Raw genomic sequence first — 19846 nt, 5'->3', positions numbered from 1 at the left:
CTCTTTCATGCAGGTAAATCTAAAATGATCACTATATGTGCTCTTGTAAATTGATTGATTGTTTTTGATTATTGTGACAGTGGTGAGAGATTATGATGAATTTAACTTCCTTCATTAAATTTCACATCAATCTATGCTGTTTAGTCAAGGAGTAATACAGAAACAGGCCATTCTGCCCAACAGGTCCATGCTAGCCACAGCATCCACCCTGCTACTGCCAGTTCCCCACATTCAGCCCATAACCCTCCAAGCCCTTCCCCTCCATGTGTTTATCCAAATACCTGTTAAGTGTTGCAACTGTACCTCCCCCAACCAATTCCTCAAGCTGCTTCTTCCAGGGTACTCACTCTCTGTGCAAAGAATCTACCCCTTGGATCTCTTTTAAAACCATTCCCTCCTACTTTATATTTGTGCCCTCTAGTTTTGGACTCACCAGCCCTGGGGAAAGGACTGTCCACCTTGTCCATACCCCTCATGATTTTACAAACCTAAATCTCTATGAGACACTGTAGGGAATAGAGGTCCAGCGTAGCCCACCTCTCTCTGTAACTTAGGCCCCTCTGGTTCGGGTGCCATCCTTGTAAACCTCTTCTGCAGCCTCCCCAGTTTGACAATGCTTTTCCAATAACACAGTGACTAAATCTGTCCGCAGTACTCCGGGTGCGACCTCACCAACTGCCACGTAATGTCCCTACTCCTAAACTCAACATCCTGACTCATAAAGGCCAGCATGCTAAACACCTTCTTCACCACTTTGCTTGCATGGCTGTCTTCAGTGATCTGTGCACTTGGACTCCCAGGTCCCTATGTTGTATAACACTTGTCAATGCCCACCTATTTGCCATTCTTCGGCCCATCTGCCTAAATGATCAAAATCTCTTTGCACTTCCTTGTAACCTGCTTCACTATCAACAAGATCTCCCAGTTTAATATCATCAGCAAACTTGTCAATCACTTTCATATCCAAATCATTTGCATAAATAATGAACAATAAGGTCGTAACACTGATCCCATTAGCTACAGGTCTCCAGAAGGAGAATTGTGCTGCAACCATCATTGTCTGCTTCCTATCAGCAGACAATTCTGAATCCATCTGGCTGGCTCCCCCTGAATCCCAGGTGGCCTAACTTTCCCAATCAGCCTGGCATGTGGGATCTTGTCAAAGGCCTTACTAAAGTCCCTATAGGCAACATCTTCTACCCTACCTTCATCCATCCACTCAGTTATCTCTTCAAAAAACTCCAAAAAATTCATCAGACATGACCAACTGCACAGAAAACCATACTGACTATTCCTGATCGGGCCTTGACTATTGAAATATCACTCAGTATCTTTAGTAACTTTCCTACAATTGAAGTTAGGCTCACCAGCTTATAGTTCCCTGGCCTGTCCTTGCTACCAAGGTGACCATCCCCTTCTTATTTCTATGTTCTACACAAATGGCATCATCAGATGATCCCCCAAGAGTAATGCCTCTCAACACTGCTGTGAAGTGCTCCCTTAGTGAAAAGGCAACGCTCCTCCACTCTGACCTGTTCCTCTGTCAAACCTAAAGCATCAGTATCCTGGAATGTTGAGCTTCCAGTCCTGATCTTCTCTCTGCCACGTTTTTGTTATGGCCACGATATCTCAGTCCCAAGAAGCAATCCATGCCCTCAGTTCGTCTGCCTTGTCTATTAATCTACCTGCATTGAAATAGAAGCAATTGAAAGGAATTGTCCTACCTGCCCTTTTATAGTAAGCCTGATAGCCAGGCTTACTTGTGGTCTTTAGTTGCTGCATGCACCCTTGTCTTCTCACCGCCTTCACTCTCTCGAGTCTCACCCCCCTTGCCTATTAGGTTTAAACTCTCCTTGTGGCAACAGCGAAATTCCCCATTGGGATATTGGTCCCCCTTTGGTTCAAGTGTAACCCATCCCTCTTGTACAGATCGCCTCTACCTCAGTGGAGATCCCAGTGATCCAAGAACCTGAATCCCTGACCCCTGCCCCAGCACCTCAGCCACACATTCATCTGGTCAGTCTGTTCCAGGACTCACTAGCATGTCTTACTGAGAGTTATCAGGAAATCATTAGTCTTGAAGTCCTGCATTTTAATTTCCTACCTAACTCCCTCATACACATTCTGCAGGACATCGTCCTTTATTCTAACTGTGTTATTAGTACCAACCTGTAGAGCAACCTCTAGTTGTTCACACTACCCTCAAGCACTTCCTTCATTATTTTATCCTCACAATGGTGCCACTGTTATGTCAAGGGAATTGGATCAGTAACTTAACAAAGTCTATTTCTCAGACAGGTTGGATTCAGGAGAACCAAGTGCGTTTGCCTAATTGTTCTCAATTTGTTTTCAAGCCATCCGTCACGAACTTTCTCTTCATCATCCTCTGGGCGTTTGCGATGCCCTTCAGCAAGTTCCGTCCAATGGCTTCCTGCATTTCTACCCTGTGGGTCTGCATCATAGTTGTCTGTAAAATGCTGTATCAGCTGAAGATTGTAAACCCAGTAGAGTATTCCAGCAACTGCACTGCGGTAGGAAGTTTGTGCATTTGATGTGTCTAGATAACAGTGCTCTGTTAGTCATAGGAAAAGGCTCAGCAATGTCCAGGTTTTATCTCTGTGAGAATAGACAAAGTACAAATTGGCACAATTTGTTAATCTCTGTCGGCATTCTCGTCCCAGGAATGTTTAATGGACTCATGGTAACTTATTCACTGAGCTGGGTAATGGTCCTTAATGAGGTCGGTTCAAAGTGCTTTTGTGGCAATTTTTGGGTCAAGGATGTTGCTTGTAATGAAGTAATACTTCACAATTCATGCTTGTGATTATAAATATAAATGCTGTTAGGACTGATTTATTTGACACTGACATTGTTTTTTAATCTACTCCTGATTCCACAGACCTTCTAAAAATATTCTGTTTCCTTTTACCCTTGTCTCATTTCCTTCTGCCTTGCTCCATCTCTTAAAGCTTGTAATATTTATTTTATCTAAGTTATTCTTAATGTGCAAGTGCCACAATTCTTGTTTAATTTGTGCATGAGTTAGACTGATATGTGGAAATATTTTTTCTCCAGATTTTTCCAAATGAGACTAATCTAAATCCGGATGAAATCGTACATTCTGCACTGTATAAAGGGCCCGTGGACCCAGCCAACTGGTTTGGATTCAGAAAAGAATTTCCCGTTCTTGCTTATCTGCAAGTGAGTCATCAAAGCATGTGCCAATTAGGGAAGAAGAGTGGGAATGTTGTCTTTAATATCTCTGACCCATAATAAACTCTTTTAGCGTTCTGAGGTCATTTTAGCTTTACACTATGGCATGTTACACCCTGCAGGGTGTTCATTGCATTAATTTGAGAAATGGTTTTTCCACCTCTTTCCTACTATCTCTTAGAAGGTGTTAGTGAATCAATCATATGTTGTTGATGACACGTGCCCGCTGTAACTGCTGTTGGATAGAGTATTTGGCTCAGGATGGTTGCAAGCTGGAGAGAAATGTTTTGTGATGGTGATATCAAGTTATTGTAGTTATTGTCTCCTTGGTGGAGAGTACAGTTTACTGCTGGAAAATTGGGCTTTCTGTTGAAAAAGCCTCAATGTAATGAGTACCTACCACAGGTATAATTTGTAGAAGTTAGAAAACTTTAATGCTCAGGAAATGCCAATCAAAAGCATAGGCAGTATCAATCATCTTGTAGATGATGAGGAGGGTCTGGGCAATCAGGAGATGAGCCACTCTACAGAATAGCCAGGCACAGACCTGCTCTAGTGGATTTGCTTGTCTGGCCAAATGAGACCAGCCTGAACATTGGAGCCAGCTGGGTTGGCAGAGGGGGACTGCTGCAGGTGGAGCTGGGAGAGAAAGGGGTGTGATGAGACAGAGGTGGACACGTAAGAAAAGAAGAAAAAAATAGGCAGGTAGTGCCAGGTGAAGAGAGGATAACAAAGGTGAACCAAGGAAAACGATCTCAGGTAGATATAGGAAGTATGTGGGAGAGTTAATAGTTCTGAGTAATGGGCGGGGCAGGGGGCAGGGAGGTACGGAAAATTGAACAAAGGCAGAGTGCGCGGATAGATCTGCGGGAGTGGGAAGGAACACCGTGAGAACGGAATTGGAAAGTACATTGTTCATACTATTGGGTTTAATGTCTCCCTAGTACAGAAGTCCCCAAGTCTTTTTTAATGTCAGGAGCCTTACCATTAACCGAGGGGTCCGGGGATCCCAGGCTGGGAACCCGGTGAGGTGCGTTCTGTAGTTTGCATTTAGACTCATTATGGCAGTAGAGAAAGCATAGGACAGACAGGGTGGTATGACAATGAGCAGGAGAGTTGAAAGGACGCACATCTATAAGCTCTACACAACAATTCCCTTGCCCACGCTTCATCTTGCTACTGTATGGGGGGGGGCTAATTGTGAGTACCAATTGAAATAGGCCAAGTTTGGGAAGATGCAGCCGAATCGCTGCTTGACGTGGAAGGACCATTTGGGTTCATGGATGGTGGTGAGGGAAGGAGGGGTAGGGACAAGTTCTGCACCTCCTAAGGGGGCAGGGGGGGAAGAGAACTGTGAGAAATTGTCCAGGTGAATTTGTACCTCCAGGAGTTTGGTCATTTTGCTTTCAGTGGCTCACAGAAATAACTTATTTGCATCTCATTTTCCGCCTCATCTAGAATCATCTTCTTCTGCTAATGTTGCTCATTTTTGAGATAACTGTGTACCGGCACCAGGAACACTTCCGCAAGCACAACCAGCTGCCCCCACCCACCACTGGCACCATCTTTCCAGAAGTCACTTGGCAGCACCTGGATGAAAGCATTGTCAGCTGTGCTAAATATTTCAGCAATTTCTTCTTCTACAAGTTTGGTGTGGAGGCAAGTGAAATGCTACCAACTAAGTTCACATGTCAACAGCATACTTTTACTTCATCACTAATAGTATCCTACGTTTCATTGATCACTTAAAGAAGCAGCTAAGATGGGTTAGTCAATGAAAAATCAAATGCCGGCAAATGGGTTTAGTATAGATGGGCAAAAAAGGTCAGGATGGATCTAATGAGCAGAAGGGCCTGTTGTTTTGCTGTATAATTCTATTAGAGAAAATCAGCCATGTCTTTAACATTATTATTTTAAGTTCTTCTTCAACCAAAAATTGACCTACAATATTTACCGATTCCGGCACTTTGACTTGGCTGTCAACGTTTGTTGAACTGTCTTCTTGACACCATTATGTATGTGTCATCAGGACATGGCAAAACATAAATCTTCGTCAAAAGGAAGGGTTCAGCTGTACCAGTGAGAATTTAATTGTTAGATTAGAGAGCTAATGGGCACAACAGACCCTTTTGATATAATCAAGTTGTTTGTAATTTAGTAAGATCATGATTTTAATTTTAAATGTTGTGTCCCAAGTCAACGTGTCACATGTCAAAATACACACTCTCAAAGTCAAATAAAAATTGTGCTTCTGTCCGAGATATCTACTTTAAATCTGAATTACAGCTTCTTGTGCTTGCCTTGAGTGATTTATTTCTGTATGTTCTTTCTCCCAGGTTTGCCTCTTAATGACGGTTAATGTGATTGGGCAGCGGATGAACTTTCTCGCAATAATTCATGCCAGCTGGTTGATTGCCATTGTGACCCGACGTAAACGGCAGGCAATTGCCAGGCTTTGGCCCAAGTACTGCCTCTTCCTATCCCTTTTCCTGATGTACCAGTACCTCTTGTGTCTGGGAATTCCTCCAGCTCTCTGTCTAGGTATTGAGTTCTTCCCTATTTTCCCTCTATTGCAGGTGGGATGTGGGTGTGGTTGGCAAGGCCAGCACTTAATATGAATTGTTAAAGGCCCCTGAGAAGTAGTTTTTTTTTGAATTACGCTGGTCTGAGTGATGAAGGCTCCCTCAATGTACTGTTAGGAGGCTCCAAGTGTTTGACCAGTTGTTGATAAAGTCATGATGGTTTCCGACTTGGAGGGCAATATGCAGGGATTGGTTCTCCATGACTCTCTGTGGAGGTGGGCATCATGGGTTTGGGAGGAGCTCTTGAAGGAGCCTTGGTGAGTTGCTGGTATGGAAACATAGACTGCTTCGGGGGGAGGAACTGCAGTTTAGTGGGCTGCTTTAATCTTGACAGTGATGCACTTCAAAAGGCTGTGCAACATTCTGCTTGTTGTGTGATCTTTGTCCTAGGATTCAATCGCACAACTAACCAGTACTGTTGCATGCAGCTGTTTATGGAGCTAAAGGTCAAGCCAGACCATCCATGCCTCTCTAGTTTTACATGAGCTGTGACACTTTTAAATTCCAGTAAGATGCACAGAGTTGGGTGGACATGGAGATCTCACAGCTATGGCATGTTCGGTTGTAATTACAGACTATTGCAAAGTGTGGAATGCCCTTAGTGTTTTCCCAAGTCTGAATCCAGTTTGTCTGGATTTAGTTATGATTTTTGAATTCTGTTACATTGAGAAGTAGGCATTAAGTTTGGAATTTTGATTTAGTTTAAATACTCTTTGATATAGGACACAAAAATCAGGTACGACATAATTAAATATACACCATCTTGATTATCTGCCACATTAGAGGTCTCAAAGGTTTCAAAGGTACACTTAATGTCAAAGAAATGTATACACTATACATCTGAAATGCTTTTTCTTTGCAACCATCCACAAAAACAGAGGAGTGCCCCAAAGAATGAATGACAGTTAAAAGTTAGAACCTCAAAGTCCCCCCCAGCTCCCCTCCCCCCTGCACGTAAGCAGCAGCAAGCAATGATCCTTCCTCCCCCCACCGGCAAAAAATAAGCATCAGCACCCACCACTGAGCACTCAAGTGTGAGCAAAGCAACAGCAAAGATACAGGTTTGCAGTACTCCAAAGACTACTTGTTCACCCAGTATTTGACATACCACAGGCTCTCTCTCTCTCCCTAATAAGGGAGAAAGAGGAGTCTCCGTTTCACCTAACTAGGAGCTCTCTCACTAAATTGAAAATTTTTACATAATTGACAGTTCCTCTGTGACCCAGTGAACTTATCTGAGCTTGATTATGCCAGGTTTGGAAGTTCATGTGGCATGGGGTGCAGACTTGGAAGTGCATGCGGCAAGGAGCACAGACTTCCATTTAAAACAATGTGTTATATGTTCCTGAATGAGAATGAGAATAGAATGCTGGCCGTCTGGCCTCTGCTAAGGCTGTTCTCATGAGCTATAAATTTCACCAGATTCTGAACATCAGAATGGCAGGCACAGCTGTTGAACCAGCAACCACCGCCTGTGAAAACTCTCTCTGATTGGGTGTTGGAAGATAGAAATCAAAGATTTTTCTCGGTAAAAAACCAGATACCAAGCCACTAAGCTCATTTTTTTGTTATTTCCTTTAATGGAAGGAAAGTTGGTCTTGTTACCGTGTGATTCTGTCCATTCAATTTCTCACTGAGCATCATGTGAATGAAACACTGGTGCCAGGGTTCTGAAGCTAAACCTATCCACGGTGGTTTGCCTCTTTTAAGTGAAACTGAGACCCAAATTCTACAGCAGCTTTGAGGATAATTAAGCTTCCACACTACCCCTCTTAAAATAAAGAACTGTGCACAACCTTCAACATTGTGATAGCATTAACACCCAAAAAATTCTGATCTCCTGAGAAAATAATACAGATCAGTCTGCTGAAAATGCATTCTCAGCTCCTCAGTGTTTTCAGCAGGAAGTGATGTGGTAATATTGAAACAAAGAGAGAGATTGATGTCCTTGCCTTCTGCTAAACTGTCATACTATTTTATTTTCACGTTCACTGCCGAGGTAATTGAATGTGTTATTTTGTTTGTGTCTGTCATTTGAATAGTCCAGCCCGAATCTCCCAGCAAGGCAAGCACTGGATCTAAAACCCAGAGGAATAAAGCTCATCAAGAAGTTAGTGTCCCGTAGAGAATCTGGATAAAGATCCAGCCCTGGGCAGGAGTGGTAAAGCCAAGACTTAGAAGGCCAGAGAAGCCTTTTTGGTTCAGAGGAGCACCCTGCTTCTCCTGGCCCGAATGGTTTCATACCAAAGTAATTTTTTGAGCAACCTTGACCTTTAACCACATCATACTGAATATGAAGCAGCTGTGCTCTGAGATTGTGATTAGCCATGCTAAATTCCTTAAGGATGACTGGCAGATGTTTTTGGGCCCGATTGTGATTGAGTGCGGGTTGGTGGATATCGGAGGTTTAGAAAACCTTTAGTTTTGCAAATGTCAGCCCTGAACGTTAAATTATTTTAAGAGAGTAAACAGAATATTTCATTAATCCTTCACAGATTACCCATGGAGATGGCCATCCTCCATTACCATTCACTCCAGCTTCATTAAATGGTTCTATCTTCCTGACTTTGTGGCTGCCCCTAGTTCCACACATCTTTTCTGTAAGTATGCATCAATGTTTGATTTTAGAAGCACCAGCTACAGAGATTTGTATTTCCTCCTCAAGACTAGGGTCATAACGTGTAGGGAAAAGGGTGCAGGGTAGTAAACTGAGATGTTCACAAATAGGGTAATAGTTTTGGTTTAGGTCAGTCATTGGGGTCTAGCGGGGAGTTGATCATTGACGGGTTTGGGCGGGGAAACAAATGGGGAATAGCTGATTGTGAAGGTGGTCACGCAGCTAACAATGACGGTCAGGAGGTTGGACAAGAGCCATTGGGTTGGGTGGAGGAAGACTGTTGAGATGGCCAAGGGCATCAACACCAATCAGCTTGAAGGAATATTTACAGAAGCCTGTGCAAGGTCTAGACAGAATGTATGTGGAGACTATTTTCCAGCAGTAGAGTCTAGTACTAGAGGGCAAACCCTCAGAAGAGAAGGGTGTCTCTTTAGAACAGAGATGAGAAGGAATTTCTTCATCCAGAGGCTGGTGAATCTGTGGAGGCCAATTCATTGGGTGTATTTAAACCAGAGGTCGATAGGTTTTTGATTTGTTCAGTTATCAAAGGTAATGGGGAGAAAGCAGGAGAATGAGGTTGAGAGGGAAAATAAATCAGCCATAATTGAAATGGCAGAGCAACTGTGATGGGCCAGATGGCCTAATTCTGCTCCTGTGTCTTATGCTCTTACCAAATTGGTGGATGCCTGCAGTGCTTAGAAAGTGGGGCCTCTGCTAAATAATGCTCTAAAAGGATTCAGCCCAGCAATTGCTTCAATTTTTTGAAGCCTTTGCTGTTTTCAAGTTCCGTTTGCACAAAAATGAAATTGCACGTGACATGTAACAAGATTTCCACTTGATTCTCCATGTCCAGTGATCTGTATGGTATGCACTGAGAATGCAGAGCAAATATATGAGTGCTAAATGTTTTTCTGATTAATTTCCATGACATACACTTTGGAAGGACAAACTCCAAGGCCGAGTACAAAGTAAATGGCAGGATACTTGGTAGTGTGGGGGAGCAGAGGGAGCTGGGGGTACATGTCCACAGACCCCTGAAAGTTGCCTCACAGGTAGATAGAGTAGTTAAGAAAGCTTATGGAGTGTTAGTTTTATAAGTCAAGGGATAGAGTTTAAGAGTTGCGATGTAATGATGCAGCTCTATAACACTCTGGTTAGGCCACACTTGGAGTACTGTGCCCAGTTCTGGTCGCATCACTATAGGAAGGATGTGGAAGCATTGGAAAGGGTACAGAGGAGATTTACCAGGATGCTGCCTGGTTTAGAGAGTATGGATTATGATCAGAGATAAGGGAGCTAGGGCTTTACTCTTTGGAGAGAAGGAGGATGAGAGGAGACATGATAGAGGTATACAAGATATTAAGAGGAATAGATACAGTGGATAGCCAGCACCTCTTCCCCAGGGCACCACTGCTCAATACAAGAGGACATGGCTTTAAGGTAAGGGGTGGGAAATTCAAGGAGGATATTAGAGGAAGGTTTTTTACTCAGAGAGTGGTTGGTGCATGGAATGCACTGCCTGAGTCAGTGGTGGAGGCAGATACACTAGTGAAGTTTAAGAGACTACTAGACAGGTATATGGAGGAATTTAAGGTGGGGGGTTATATGGGAGGCAGGGTTTGAGAGTCAGCACAACATTGTGGGCCGAAGGGCCTGTACTGTGATTTACTATTCTATGTTCTATACATAGAGCACAAGAGTAATGTTTTTGAATTTCTAGGCCTCTGGTAAACAGCAGTGACTTCAATTGAATCATTTACCACAGAAGAAGACCATTCAGTCAGCATGCCTGTGCCAAATTTTGGAAAGAAATATCCCATCAGAAACATACCCTGGTCTTTGTGCACTGCGCTGGACATGCTCGCTTTTGGGATATAAATCAAGGCTTGGCAGTATTAGATTCTTATCAGTAGACATTCATAAATATTAATTTCAGCTCGCAGTCATGTATCAACAAAGAATATTTCCACTGTTCCTAACTTTAGAAATTGTAAGAAGAGAACTGAGCTTCTTTTTATTTTCAACTCTTTTTCTTACAAATATTACATTACTGAAAAGGAACACTAAAGTAGGAATGGATTATTGATTTAGCCTTATTTAGTACTTATACAGATCATTATGTAACATTTTAATGGTAAACTGCTACTGATAAACTGCCTAGCTCCACATCCCTAATTTTGTGCAATTTAATTAGTTGCATTAATAATTGTGATATCTTTTTCCTTCATCCTGTCAGGTGTTGCGTGCCAGATCATAAATCTAGATTTAAAATAAGTAGTTTCTCCGAACAGTTTATTTTGCCAGTTATCTTGAATCTGCGTCCTCTGAGTACCAGTTGTTTCTGGAAATAATTTCTCTTAAAATCCTCTGGTACACAAGTCATGGGTGACACAGGCTGCCTATGCAAACATAAAAAGTGTAAGGAACGAGAGCAAGCTATAAAAAAGCTGATGGATTGTGGGACTTCTTGGGTATCAATTCATTGTGCATGTATCAGACATTTAGCGTTCCTCTTGAGCCTCATCCTGAGGTATTTGGGGAGTTCAGAACTTCCTTTTGCCTTGTACAACTTTTTAAAAGTCTGGCAGAATCCAGCCTCCCTGATTAAATGCAGCTTAGGCAGTTCAAATAACTGAAGTGCTTAAGAGAGTATATAAACAATTTAATATTGGTGCTATAAATTCGGAATTAAGTGATTTAAGGAGTTTAATGACTAATACTGGATTTGCTCGCAAGACACTTAATAATTTTTACCTAATTCTGATAAAAGATCAGGGATTTAAAATGTAACTGATTCCTCTTTTGACATGCAGTTTGGCGTGCTGTTTCTGTCATTTTATCATTTTATTTCCCTTTAATTTTCCCTTTTCCCTATTTTCCCCAATGGTAGCTGATGGACTTTCAACCATCGGCCCACTTTGTTTTGTGAGCCAGAAAAAAAGCTTATGCGATTCAGGGAGGTTTAGGAGCCAACCTATCCGTTTCTTTCTCTTATCACTAAAGTGTATGATTGTTTATATTCCCAGAGTAATCCGACTCCTTGAGCAATTTAGCTGCCTCCATTGGTGGCTCTCTGGAATCTGTCAGATACAAGAACATTGTGTTGATGAGGGACTTGAACATGCTACACAAGTTCATTATATAACCCTCTCAGAAGGTGAAACAGAGCTTCATTTCAGAAAGATGAAACAGAGGAAACTTCTTGCATTTAATGATTTTTCCCCTTTTTTTGAAATTTAATGTCAATCCAGCAATGTGTCTGAAATGAGTTGGAGATTTAACAGTTATAAGATTTATGAAATGAACTTGCATTGCAAGTTCTCACGTTTGATGTTTGTAAGGTGACTTGTGTTTCAGTCCCTCAAGTCCACCCAGTTCCCAACTGAACAATCACGTCATTACTACTCGCCACAGCTTATCCTGCCGAAGTCCTGCAACTTATTTTCTCTCTCTCTCTCACACACACACACATTTTCTCACTCTCTCATTCTCCCTCTCTCCCTCTCTCTCTCTCACACATACATTCTCTCCCTCACTCTCTCACTCTCACTCTCTCTCTCCCCCCCCCCAGCAGCTCCCCACTCTGTTTGCCTGCTGTCTCCCTGCACTTCATAGTATCCGTTTAACCTACTGTCATATCTTCTAGATGTGGCAAGAGAGCAGAGAGCCCAGCATGAGCACACCCCTCACACAACACGTGGTCAGTACTGAACCCAAGTCTGGAGCTGCAAGGCAGCCACACTAACTGCTGTGTTACATTGGTGCCCAATCCTGTGTGGAACAAGACATTCAGCCTTTGTCTTTACCTTTTCGATGGACTTGAGGCACTTTTGAAAACAGTTACAAGCGTGCCCTTGTTTACAATAATTAACACAAATATGTTTTAAAAATGAAAGATATCTTCTTTATTTGTTAATCCATTACATCTTGTGCTCATGGAGACCATCCACCTTGCCTGCTGGCTGTGCTCTTATTTATTGGAAAGAGAGTTGCTACTCCATTCTTGTTGTGAATAACCCTTATTGTGAACGTTGTGTCACTGTCTCAGCTTGTACGTCTGCATTTATTACCCTACGTATTATTGCCCTTTATTCTGCAGCCAATGTACTTACAAAACAGGCAACATCAACAAGAGGAACAGAGCTGATACCGCAGCTCGATAGCCTTCCTGGGGAATGTAACAGGCCTGAGTTCTGTTTTTCTTTCCATTGTTGCTGTCTGCTCGACTGTAACCTTCCAGAGTTCTCTGCTTTAGTTCAGGTTTCCTGCAATCAGGAAAATACAGGAGAATTTTTACTCTCCTTCAGCTTTTATTCATGATCTGACCTGCAAATGGACTGATGGAATTGCAGAATTCTATGGCCCTGGCTGCTGGCCCTTTTGGGAGCAAAGTATAAAGTTCCATTTGCCTCCTGTTAACCCGAAAACCTGAATTGTTATCTCCTCCTAATTGTCTCTTCTGGCGAATGAACCTAGTCATTGGAAACTTACTATAAACTCTTCGTAGCTTAAACAATCCTGCCAAATCTTATCTCAGTCTTCCCTTCTCTAAGAGCTCCAAATTTCCAGGCCTGTTCACATAACTGTCATCTTCTGCTCTGGAACTCATCCAGTTATTCTCCACTGTAGCCTGTCCAAAGCCTTAGGGTTGTCCCTGGTCCCTGGCGCTGAGATTTGGAAGGGATATTTCTGCTGGGTCTGAGCCGGTAGTTTATCAGTGTTGGACTTAACATCCTTGCTTTAGTGCCATATGGGCTGGACTTCCAATGCCTGACGTGTTATGAGGTGGGAGAGGGTGATGTGAAAGCCATGGGAAGTACAAGATCTAGCCACTGCAATGCCATATAATATAGGAGTTTTCCAAGTCGTGCTGGAGTGGATTCAGTAACATCGCACACTCATTGTTTTTTAACTTCACTATTTAAAAGGAGCACCAGATATGCAGCTTGATGGATTCTGGATTCGGAAGCAAAATTTAAGGCAATGTGTCCTTGCGGGCTGTATAGTGATGGTGTAACAGGCTAACCCTGGACAGCTTTCACCCTGTACCAATGGGGAGGAGCAGGTGAGCCAGGGAAGAGAAGTAATGAAAGAGCAAGTGGGCACTGGCCTTCCACACTTCCACATTACCTGTTAACCCTGTACTTTGAATAGTGCTTCATACATGGATGTCTGTCCCTTCAGGGGTAAATGGAAAAGGCTTTCTTAGGGCACTCTTAGGCCTCAAATCCAAGTAGGTCAAAAGCATCACAACATTCAGAGCAGAGAACCAAGCATCGTACCTCTACTGTATAACCCACAGGTGGATGCACTGAGCCGTCACAGGGAAAAGTGGTGGCATAGTCCTTGTAGCACAAAGCTATCTATGGGAGTCATCCACTGTGATCAGTTCTTGTAATCATTCCCATTCTCCATATTTAGTAAGTAGCCTTTTCACTTGGATAGAAATGGAAAAGTGTGAATTGTCTCCAAGCTGGGAGATTGATGCTACATTGGTAGGAGGATCGTTTTGTGTTGAGGCGAAGAAGAGGTTGAAAGGGAAAGAAGTGCGTGGAGTCAGCTTCCATTCTGCTTTGCTCTGGTTGTTAATTCAGTTTCAAAATGGCTCTGCTGAGGACATGACACACATGGCATGAAATGGACCAGCTTCATCGGCCTTTATTTATCTATTTATTGAGATACAGCACGGAATAGGCCCTTTCAGGCCTTTGAGCCACATCACCGAGCAATCCCCTGATTTAATCCTAGCCGATCCACAGGTCAGTTTACAATGACTAATTAACTTACTAACAGGTACACCTTTGGATCGCAGTCACAGGGAGAATATACAAACTCCTCACAGGCAGCGGTGGGAATTGAACCGAGGTGGCTGGTACTGTAAAGTGTTGTGCCAACCACTTCGCTACCGTGCCGCCCCCCCCCCCCATGTACAGCTAACACTCACATGCTAATGCCTGTGCCGCCATTTTGGAGCACAATACTGTAACACAGCTGCTCATGGCTTCAGCAGCCTGAGGGATCTCAGGCAGTGCTGCTTAAAAGGGCTGTCAGTCACTCTCCACTTAGTTGGGGTATATCATTGAGCACATGTGCCGGAGTGCTGTCAGAGGAAATCAGCGTCCATCGTCAAGGACCCCACCATCCAGGCCTTGCTCTCTTCTCGCTGCTGCCATCAGGAAGGAGGTACAGGAGCCTTTCGTCCCAAACCACCAGTTTCAGGAACAGTTATTACCCGTCAACCATCAGCCTCCTGAACCAGAGTGGGTAACTTCACTCACATAGCCGACTCTGAACTGATTCCACAACCTCTGAACTCTCCAAACTGTGTTCTCAATATTCATTATTTATGTATTTATTTATTTATTGTTTTTTTTCTTTTCTGTATTTGCACAATTTGATGTCTTTTGCATATCTGTTGTTTGCCTGTCTTTGTGTGCTGTTTTTCACTGATTCTATTGTATCTCTTTGTATTTACTGTGAATGCCCCCAAGAAAATGAATCTCTCAGGGTATACATGGTGACATGCACATACTTAACTTTGAACTAGTTGTTGATGGATTTCTCATACCTTTCATGTTATTTTGTCAATATGAATGACTCAATCTCATATTTAATATTCATAATACCTGCATGAATATTAACAATGTGAATATTCATACCCACAATGTGATTTGAATATGAAATCATTTCATATTGCAAATCAAGTATGTTTTCTAAGTGTTTTCTGGATTTGTATTGAGTTGCTAACCATCTGTAATATTAAGGACTTTTTTTTGACTAATTGTCTGGATTCTACACCAACCATTCTCTCATTGGCGTTTATTAGCCAGTGGGTAGGCTGTATCCCTCTCAGAATGCAGTGTAGCTATGATCGTGCACACATAGGGTAATACTGTTTGCAATACAAGGAGATGTCTTTCTACCCCCTTCCCTCCTCCACAGTGTGCTCTCCTTCCTGAAATTCATGTACTTGTCTGACTTCAGCATGTTAATGAAGTTGTTATCACTGAAATCTGGCACTCCTTTGAAAGTTCAAAGTTCAAAATAAATTTACTGTCTAAGTACTTATGTGTTGTCATACCCTGCCTTGGGATTAATTTCTTTGCAGGGGGCTGCCGATCTTAGAGCCAGCCACTGACGTTGTGGACCTGCTGCTCTGCTCAGAACCCCTCAGCAACAGAAGTGTTGGCTGAACATGTTATTGGCAGACAGCAAAGATCAAGCAAGCAGATTACATCACACATTAAATCCAAGTTGGAAGCTAGCAAATTTAGTCCACGTGCTGTTGAACTACATTTCTCAATAAAATGCCAAAAACACTTTGTCTGTTGCTCTGAAGTAAAGTGAATATTGAAGTACAGGAGCAGTCTAGAAGCCACAATGACAACAAGGAATAATTAACCTTTGCTGCTGTTGATTGAAGGGAGATCTCTATCTGGGACAGAGAGAATTTCTCCACTGTGTTTTGAAATTCTGCTGACTGATATGCTGAACTGCTGCAATTAAGATATTGATCTTTGGTGGTGTAACTTTCCTGAGCACTTGAAGGCTCCGGGCCTCTGCTAACTGGAATTCAGAAGAATGAGGGGTGGGGGATGACCTCACTGAAACCTATTGAATGGTGAAAGGCCACAACAGAGTGGATGTGGAGAGGATGTTTCCTCTGGTGGGGGAATCAAAGACCAGAGGACACAGCCTTGGAATAGAGGGATGTCCTTTTAGAACAGAGATGAGGAGGAACTTCTTTAGCCAGAGAGCAGTAAGTCTGTGGAATTCATTGCCACAGACAGCTCTGGAGGCCAAGTCATGGGTATATGTAAGGCAGAGGTTGATAGATTGTTGATTATTCAGGATGTGAAGTGATATGGGAGAAGGCAGGAGATTGATGCTGAGAAAAATGGATCAGCCATGATGAAATTACTAGTGAAAATTAAAAGACTACTGGATAGGTATATGGAGGAATTTAAGGTGGGGGGTTATATGGGAGGCAGGGTTTGAGGGTTGGCACAACATTGTGGGCCGAAGAGCCTGTACTGTGCTGTACTATTCTATGTTCTATAAAACTTGAACAGAAAACGATATTCCATTTATATATCTTGTACCTATTGCCCTGCCACACTTCGCACCCTTTAAAACTGCAGCAATTTGATGCTGATCAGTTCTAGCTTGCAACATGGAACTGACAGATACCTGTCAATAAATGCTCACTCCAAATCAAAAAAAACCTCAATTGTTTTATGTAATTATCAAACAAAACTTATTTTTGTTTAGTAGGCAATTCTCAGGTTATTGGTTCTTTTCAACACAGATGACTTTCTGTTACTTATGTGCGTGTCCCATCAGTGGCAAGTATTTATTGATGAAAAGAAGGAGGAGATTCATACCATTGCTGGTGAAAACACAGATAACTCTGATCCCATGGCAGGAAAGGACCTGAATCCAGTGCCAAACTTTATTTACTGCCGGTAAGTTTGACAGAGGCTTGCCCTTCAATATGATTTTAGATTTGCAGATTTGATGATAATATTTCATAGGTGCTAGAAACCTGTCTTGGCTTTAACATTTTTTTCTAGTGATGGAGAACTGCTCTTATAGTATCTTAATGACATAGAATGTTTTCAGCCCTTTTACCTGTGGCTCAGAGTAATTAATTTAGCTGAACATTTGTTTTTGGAGGAGTTGCAATATTACAACTATGATACAAAATGATTCTAGTTTATCATATTTTGCCAACAGACTGACTAAAATTATACTATAATTATCCTCATTAATGATTACATTTAGTGCCTTGGGTAGTATGGTCAGAAATTGATGAATGTGGAAGTTCATGTGTAGTTTGTTCTTGTCTGCAGATGCTACCTGGACATGATTAAGGTTGGGGTCTTCCGGCACCTCTTCTGGCTTGTATTGGCTGTCATCTTTGCCGCTGGCTCCACTCGAATAAGTGTATTTGGTCTTGGCTATTTGGTTGCCTCCTTCTATTTGCTTCTGTTTGGCAGAAGACTTTTACTAAAGCCAGCAGCAAGTCGTTTAAACTTTTGGGACTGCTTAATCATGTACAACGTTACGGTCATTGTTGCAAAGAATATGCTCTCGGTAAGTCTTTTCATTATCAAAACTTTGGGTAAATGTAGAAAACAATGTTGTGAAGTAATAAAGAACAGTACATGAATTGTGATAGAAAACATAGAAAACCTACAGCACAATACAGGCCGTTCGGCCTACAAAGCTGTGCCGAACATGTATTTACTTCAGAAATTACCTGGAGTTACCCATAGCCCTCTATTTTTCTAAGCTCCATGTGATATTAGCAGCTTTTCCTAAAGTTACTTCTAAGTTTTACAGTTCAGATTAGCAAGTGCAGGCAAATTAGGCAGAAGATTAGCCTGCTTAAACATACGGCATTTTTATCCACTTTATAGAGCTTTCCTTGTTTCCAGAGGCTTTCCAGCTCTATGTGCCAACCCCATTTTAAAGATATTATGATTTTATTTGTCCAAGGACTTTCTTCAGTCATTGAATTAAGAGTTGCATTTCTACAGATATGGCGAGTCAAAATTATTTGAATAATTCAGGCCATGACCACCCCCCCTTCATCCTTTGCTTTCTAAAGATTTTACTTTAATGTAACCATATCTCATTATTGTCATATGTAACAAATGTTTATAAATGTACATATATAATTATAAAGTGATAAATACAGTATGTATATGAAATTTTCTTACAGTTTCCAAAAATACCATTGGATTTCATCAATTGTCCTTTGATCTGATAATAGTTTCATTAGAAAATGTTGGTAGATGATGGAAAGATTGGTTTTCTGTAAACTACTGAGCTGTAAGAAATAAGGAAGTCATGATGTTTAAACTCTGCAGTGGGGGTGCATATTTTGTTTAGAATCAATGATTGGCACAATAAATGCGGGAACTCTCTCAGTGATGATGTCTGAGAGCTGTGTGAACAGTCATAATGATTATTACAAAGGATACATTTCACTGTAAGTTATAAGCAAGTGTGTCAAGCTGTGATTGTTTAAAGAAATAAGATGGACATGTGTGATGGTTTCTGCAGCTCCTGGCCTGTGTTTTCTTGAAGCAACTCCAACGTAACTTCTGTTGGATGATTCAGTTATTGAGTTTGCACTGCACGGTCAAAGGCTACTATAATGGTAAGAGCTTTTTTATTCTCTGCACCGTATTGTCGGTTTGTCTGAGGATTAACTGTGCAAATGGATAAACTGTGCTTGGACAGTGATGCAGAATCTGAGGTTGTAAGTCTGCAGTCGGTTCAGCTTTCAAGTGGATGAGGAGAGGATGTTTCCTGCAGTGGCGGAGTCTAGGACCAGAGGGCAGAACCTCAGAATAGAAGGATGTCTCTTTAGGAGGGGGATTTCTTTAGCCAGAGAGTGGAGGCCAAGTCATTGGGTATGTTTAAAGTGGAGGCTGACAGGCTCTTGATTGGTAAAGGTGTCAAAGGTTATGAGGAGAAGGCAGAAGAATGGGGTTGAAAGGGATAATAAATAAGCCATGATGACATAGCAGAGCAAAGGCAATGGTCTGAGTGGCCTAATTCTGCTCCTGTGTCTGTGGTCTTATCTCAATAGAAAAGGAAATGAAGCAATCAGACTATGGGTTCACCATAAGCACAAGGAAGTCTGCAGATGCTGGAAATCCAAAGCTGCCTGACCTGCTGAGGTCCTCTAGCATTTTATGGATTCACCATCCCCTATTTTGTTATACCGTTCATAAGAAAATTATCCCTCTGGGATCCAGAGTATACTTTTATTTCTTTTGGATTTTCCGGAATTATACTGTAAAAAATAGTCCATTTTGTGAACTGCTTTCTGCTGCTCAAGGGCAGTGTCATCAGTGCATGACATGTGTTCTCCTCAGCAACTTGGCCTTTAAGAAGAATCTTAAGGCTAAGCTGCCATGGTTGTAGTCAGGCTGAAGCAGACGTATTTCAAATGAAGCTCGTATTCCAAGCTGCTGTTGTCTACAAATTGCTGAACGTTTAGTTAATGATTGAATGCCAGCTGTCAGGATACGATATTGAAAATATTGCTCAACTATATTTTCCATTATTTATAAAATATTCAAGTAGGTTTTGATGCCAACTTCATTGTATGTCTATCACTACTTTTTCAGAAACCAATTTAAAGGATCCAGAATGTATTTTGCCGGTGGGTGAAGCTGGAATTATCTGGGATAGCATCTGCTTCTTTTTCCTTTTGCTTCAGCGCAGAATCTTCTTGAGCTACTATTTCATACACATGATAGCAGACATGAGAGCCTCCAAGCTACAAGCATCCAGGTACAATAACAGCAGTGGCCCAAAATAGTGATTTATTGTGCAATGAACCTTTACCAAGTTTCCCATTAAGGGTCTAGAAAACTTTCTGAGCCTCAGTGGATGCTCTGTATGTCAAACCACG

General features: G+C 42.0%; 1 protein-coding gene across 5 annotated transcripts in view; it reads left to right on the top strand.

Annotated features, from left to right (window-relative positions):
• piezo1 (piezo type mechanosensitive ion channel component 1 (Er blood group)) overlaps positions 1-19846 on the top strand; it is a 312347-nt gene that overhangs the window by 231372 nt on the left and 61129 nt on the right. For all 5 annotated transcript variants that reach the window (XM_063067069.1, XM_063067071.1, XM_063067068.1 and 2 more), the window contains exons 20-28: positions 2355-2531; positions 3076-3201; positions 4672-4872; positions 5550-5754; positions 8291-8395; positions 16721-16877; positions 17265-17508; positions 18484-18580; positions 19560-19725. In XM_063067069.1, the coding sequence (XP_062923139.1) occupies positions 2355-2531; positions 3076-3201; positions 4672-4872; positions 5550-5754; positions 8291-8395; positions 16721-16877; positions 17265-17508; positions 18484-18580; positions 19560-19725 (1478 nt within the window). The remainder of the gene's footprint in view (positions 1-2354; positions 2532-3075; positions 3202-4671; positions 4873-5549; positions 5755-8290; positions 8396-16720; positions 16878-17264; positions 17509-18483; positions 18581-19559; positions 19726-19846) is intronic.

The sequence above is a fragment of the Mobula hypostoma genome, chromosome 14 (assembly GCF_963921235.1).
Source record: "Mobula hypostoma chromosome 14, sMobHyp1.1, whole genome shotgun sequence".
NCBI classification, from domain to species: Eukaryota; Metazoa; Chordata; class Chondrichthyes; order Myliobatiformes; family Myliobatidae; genus Mobula; species Mobula hypostoma.
The sequence above is the reverse complement of the archived record's forward strand: the minus strand, read 5'-3'. Positions and strand labels throughout refer to the sequence as shown.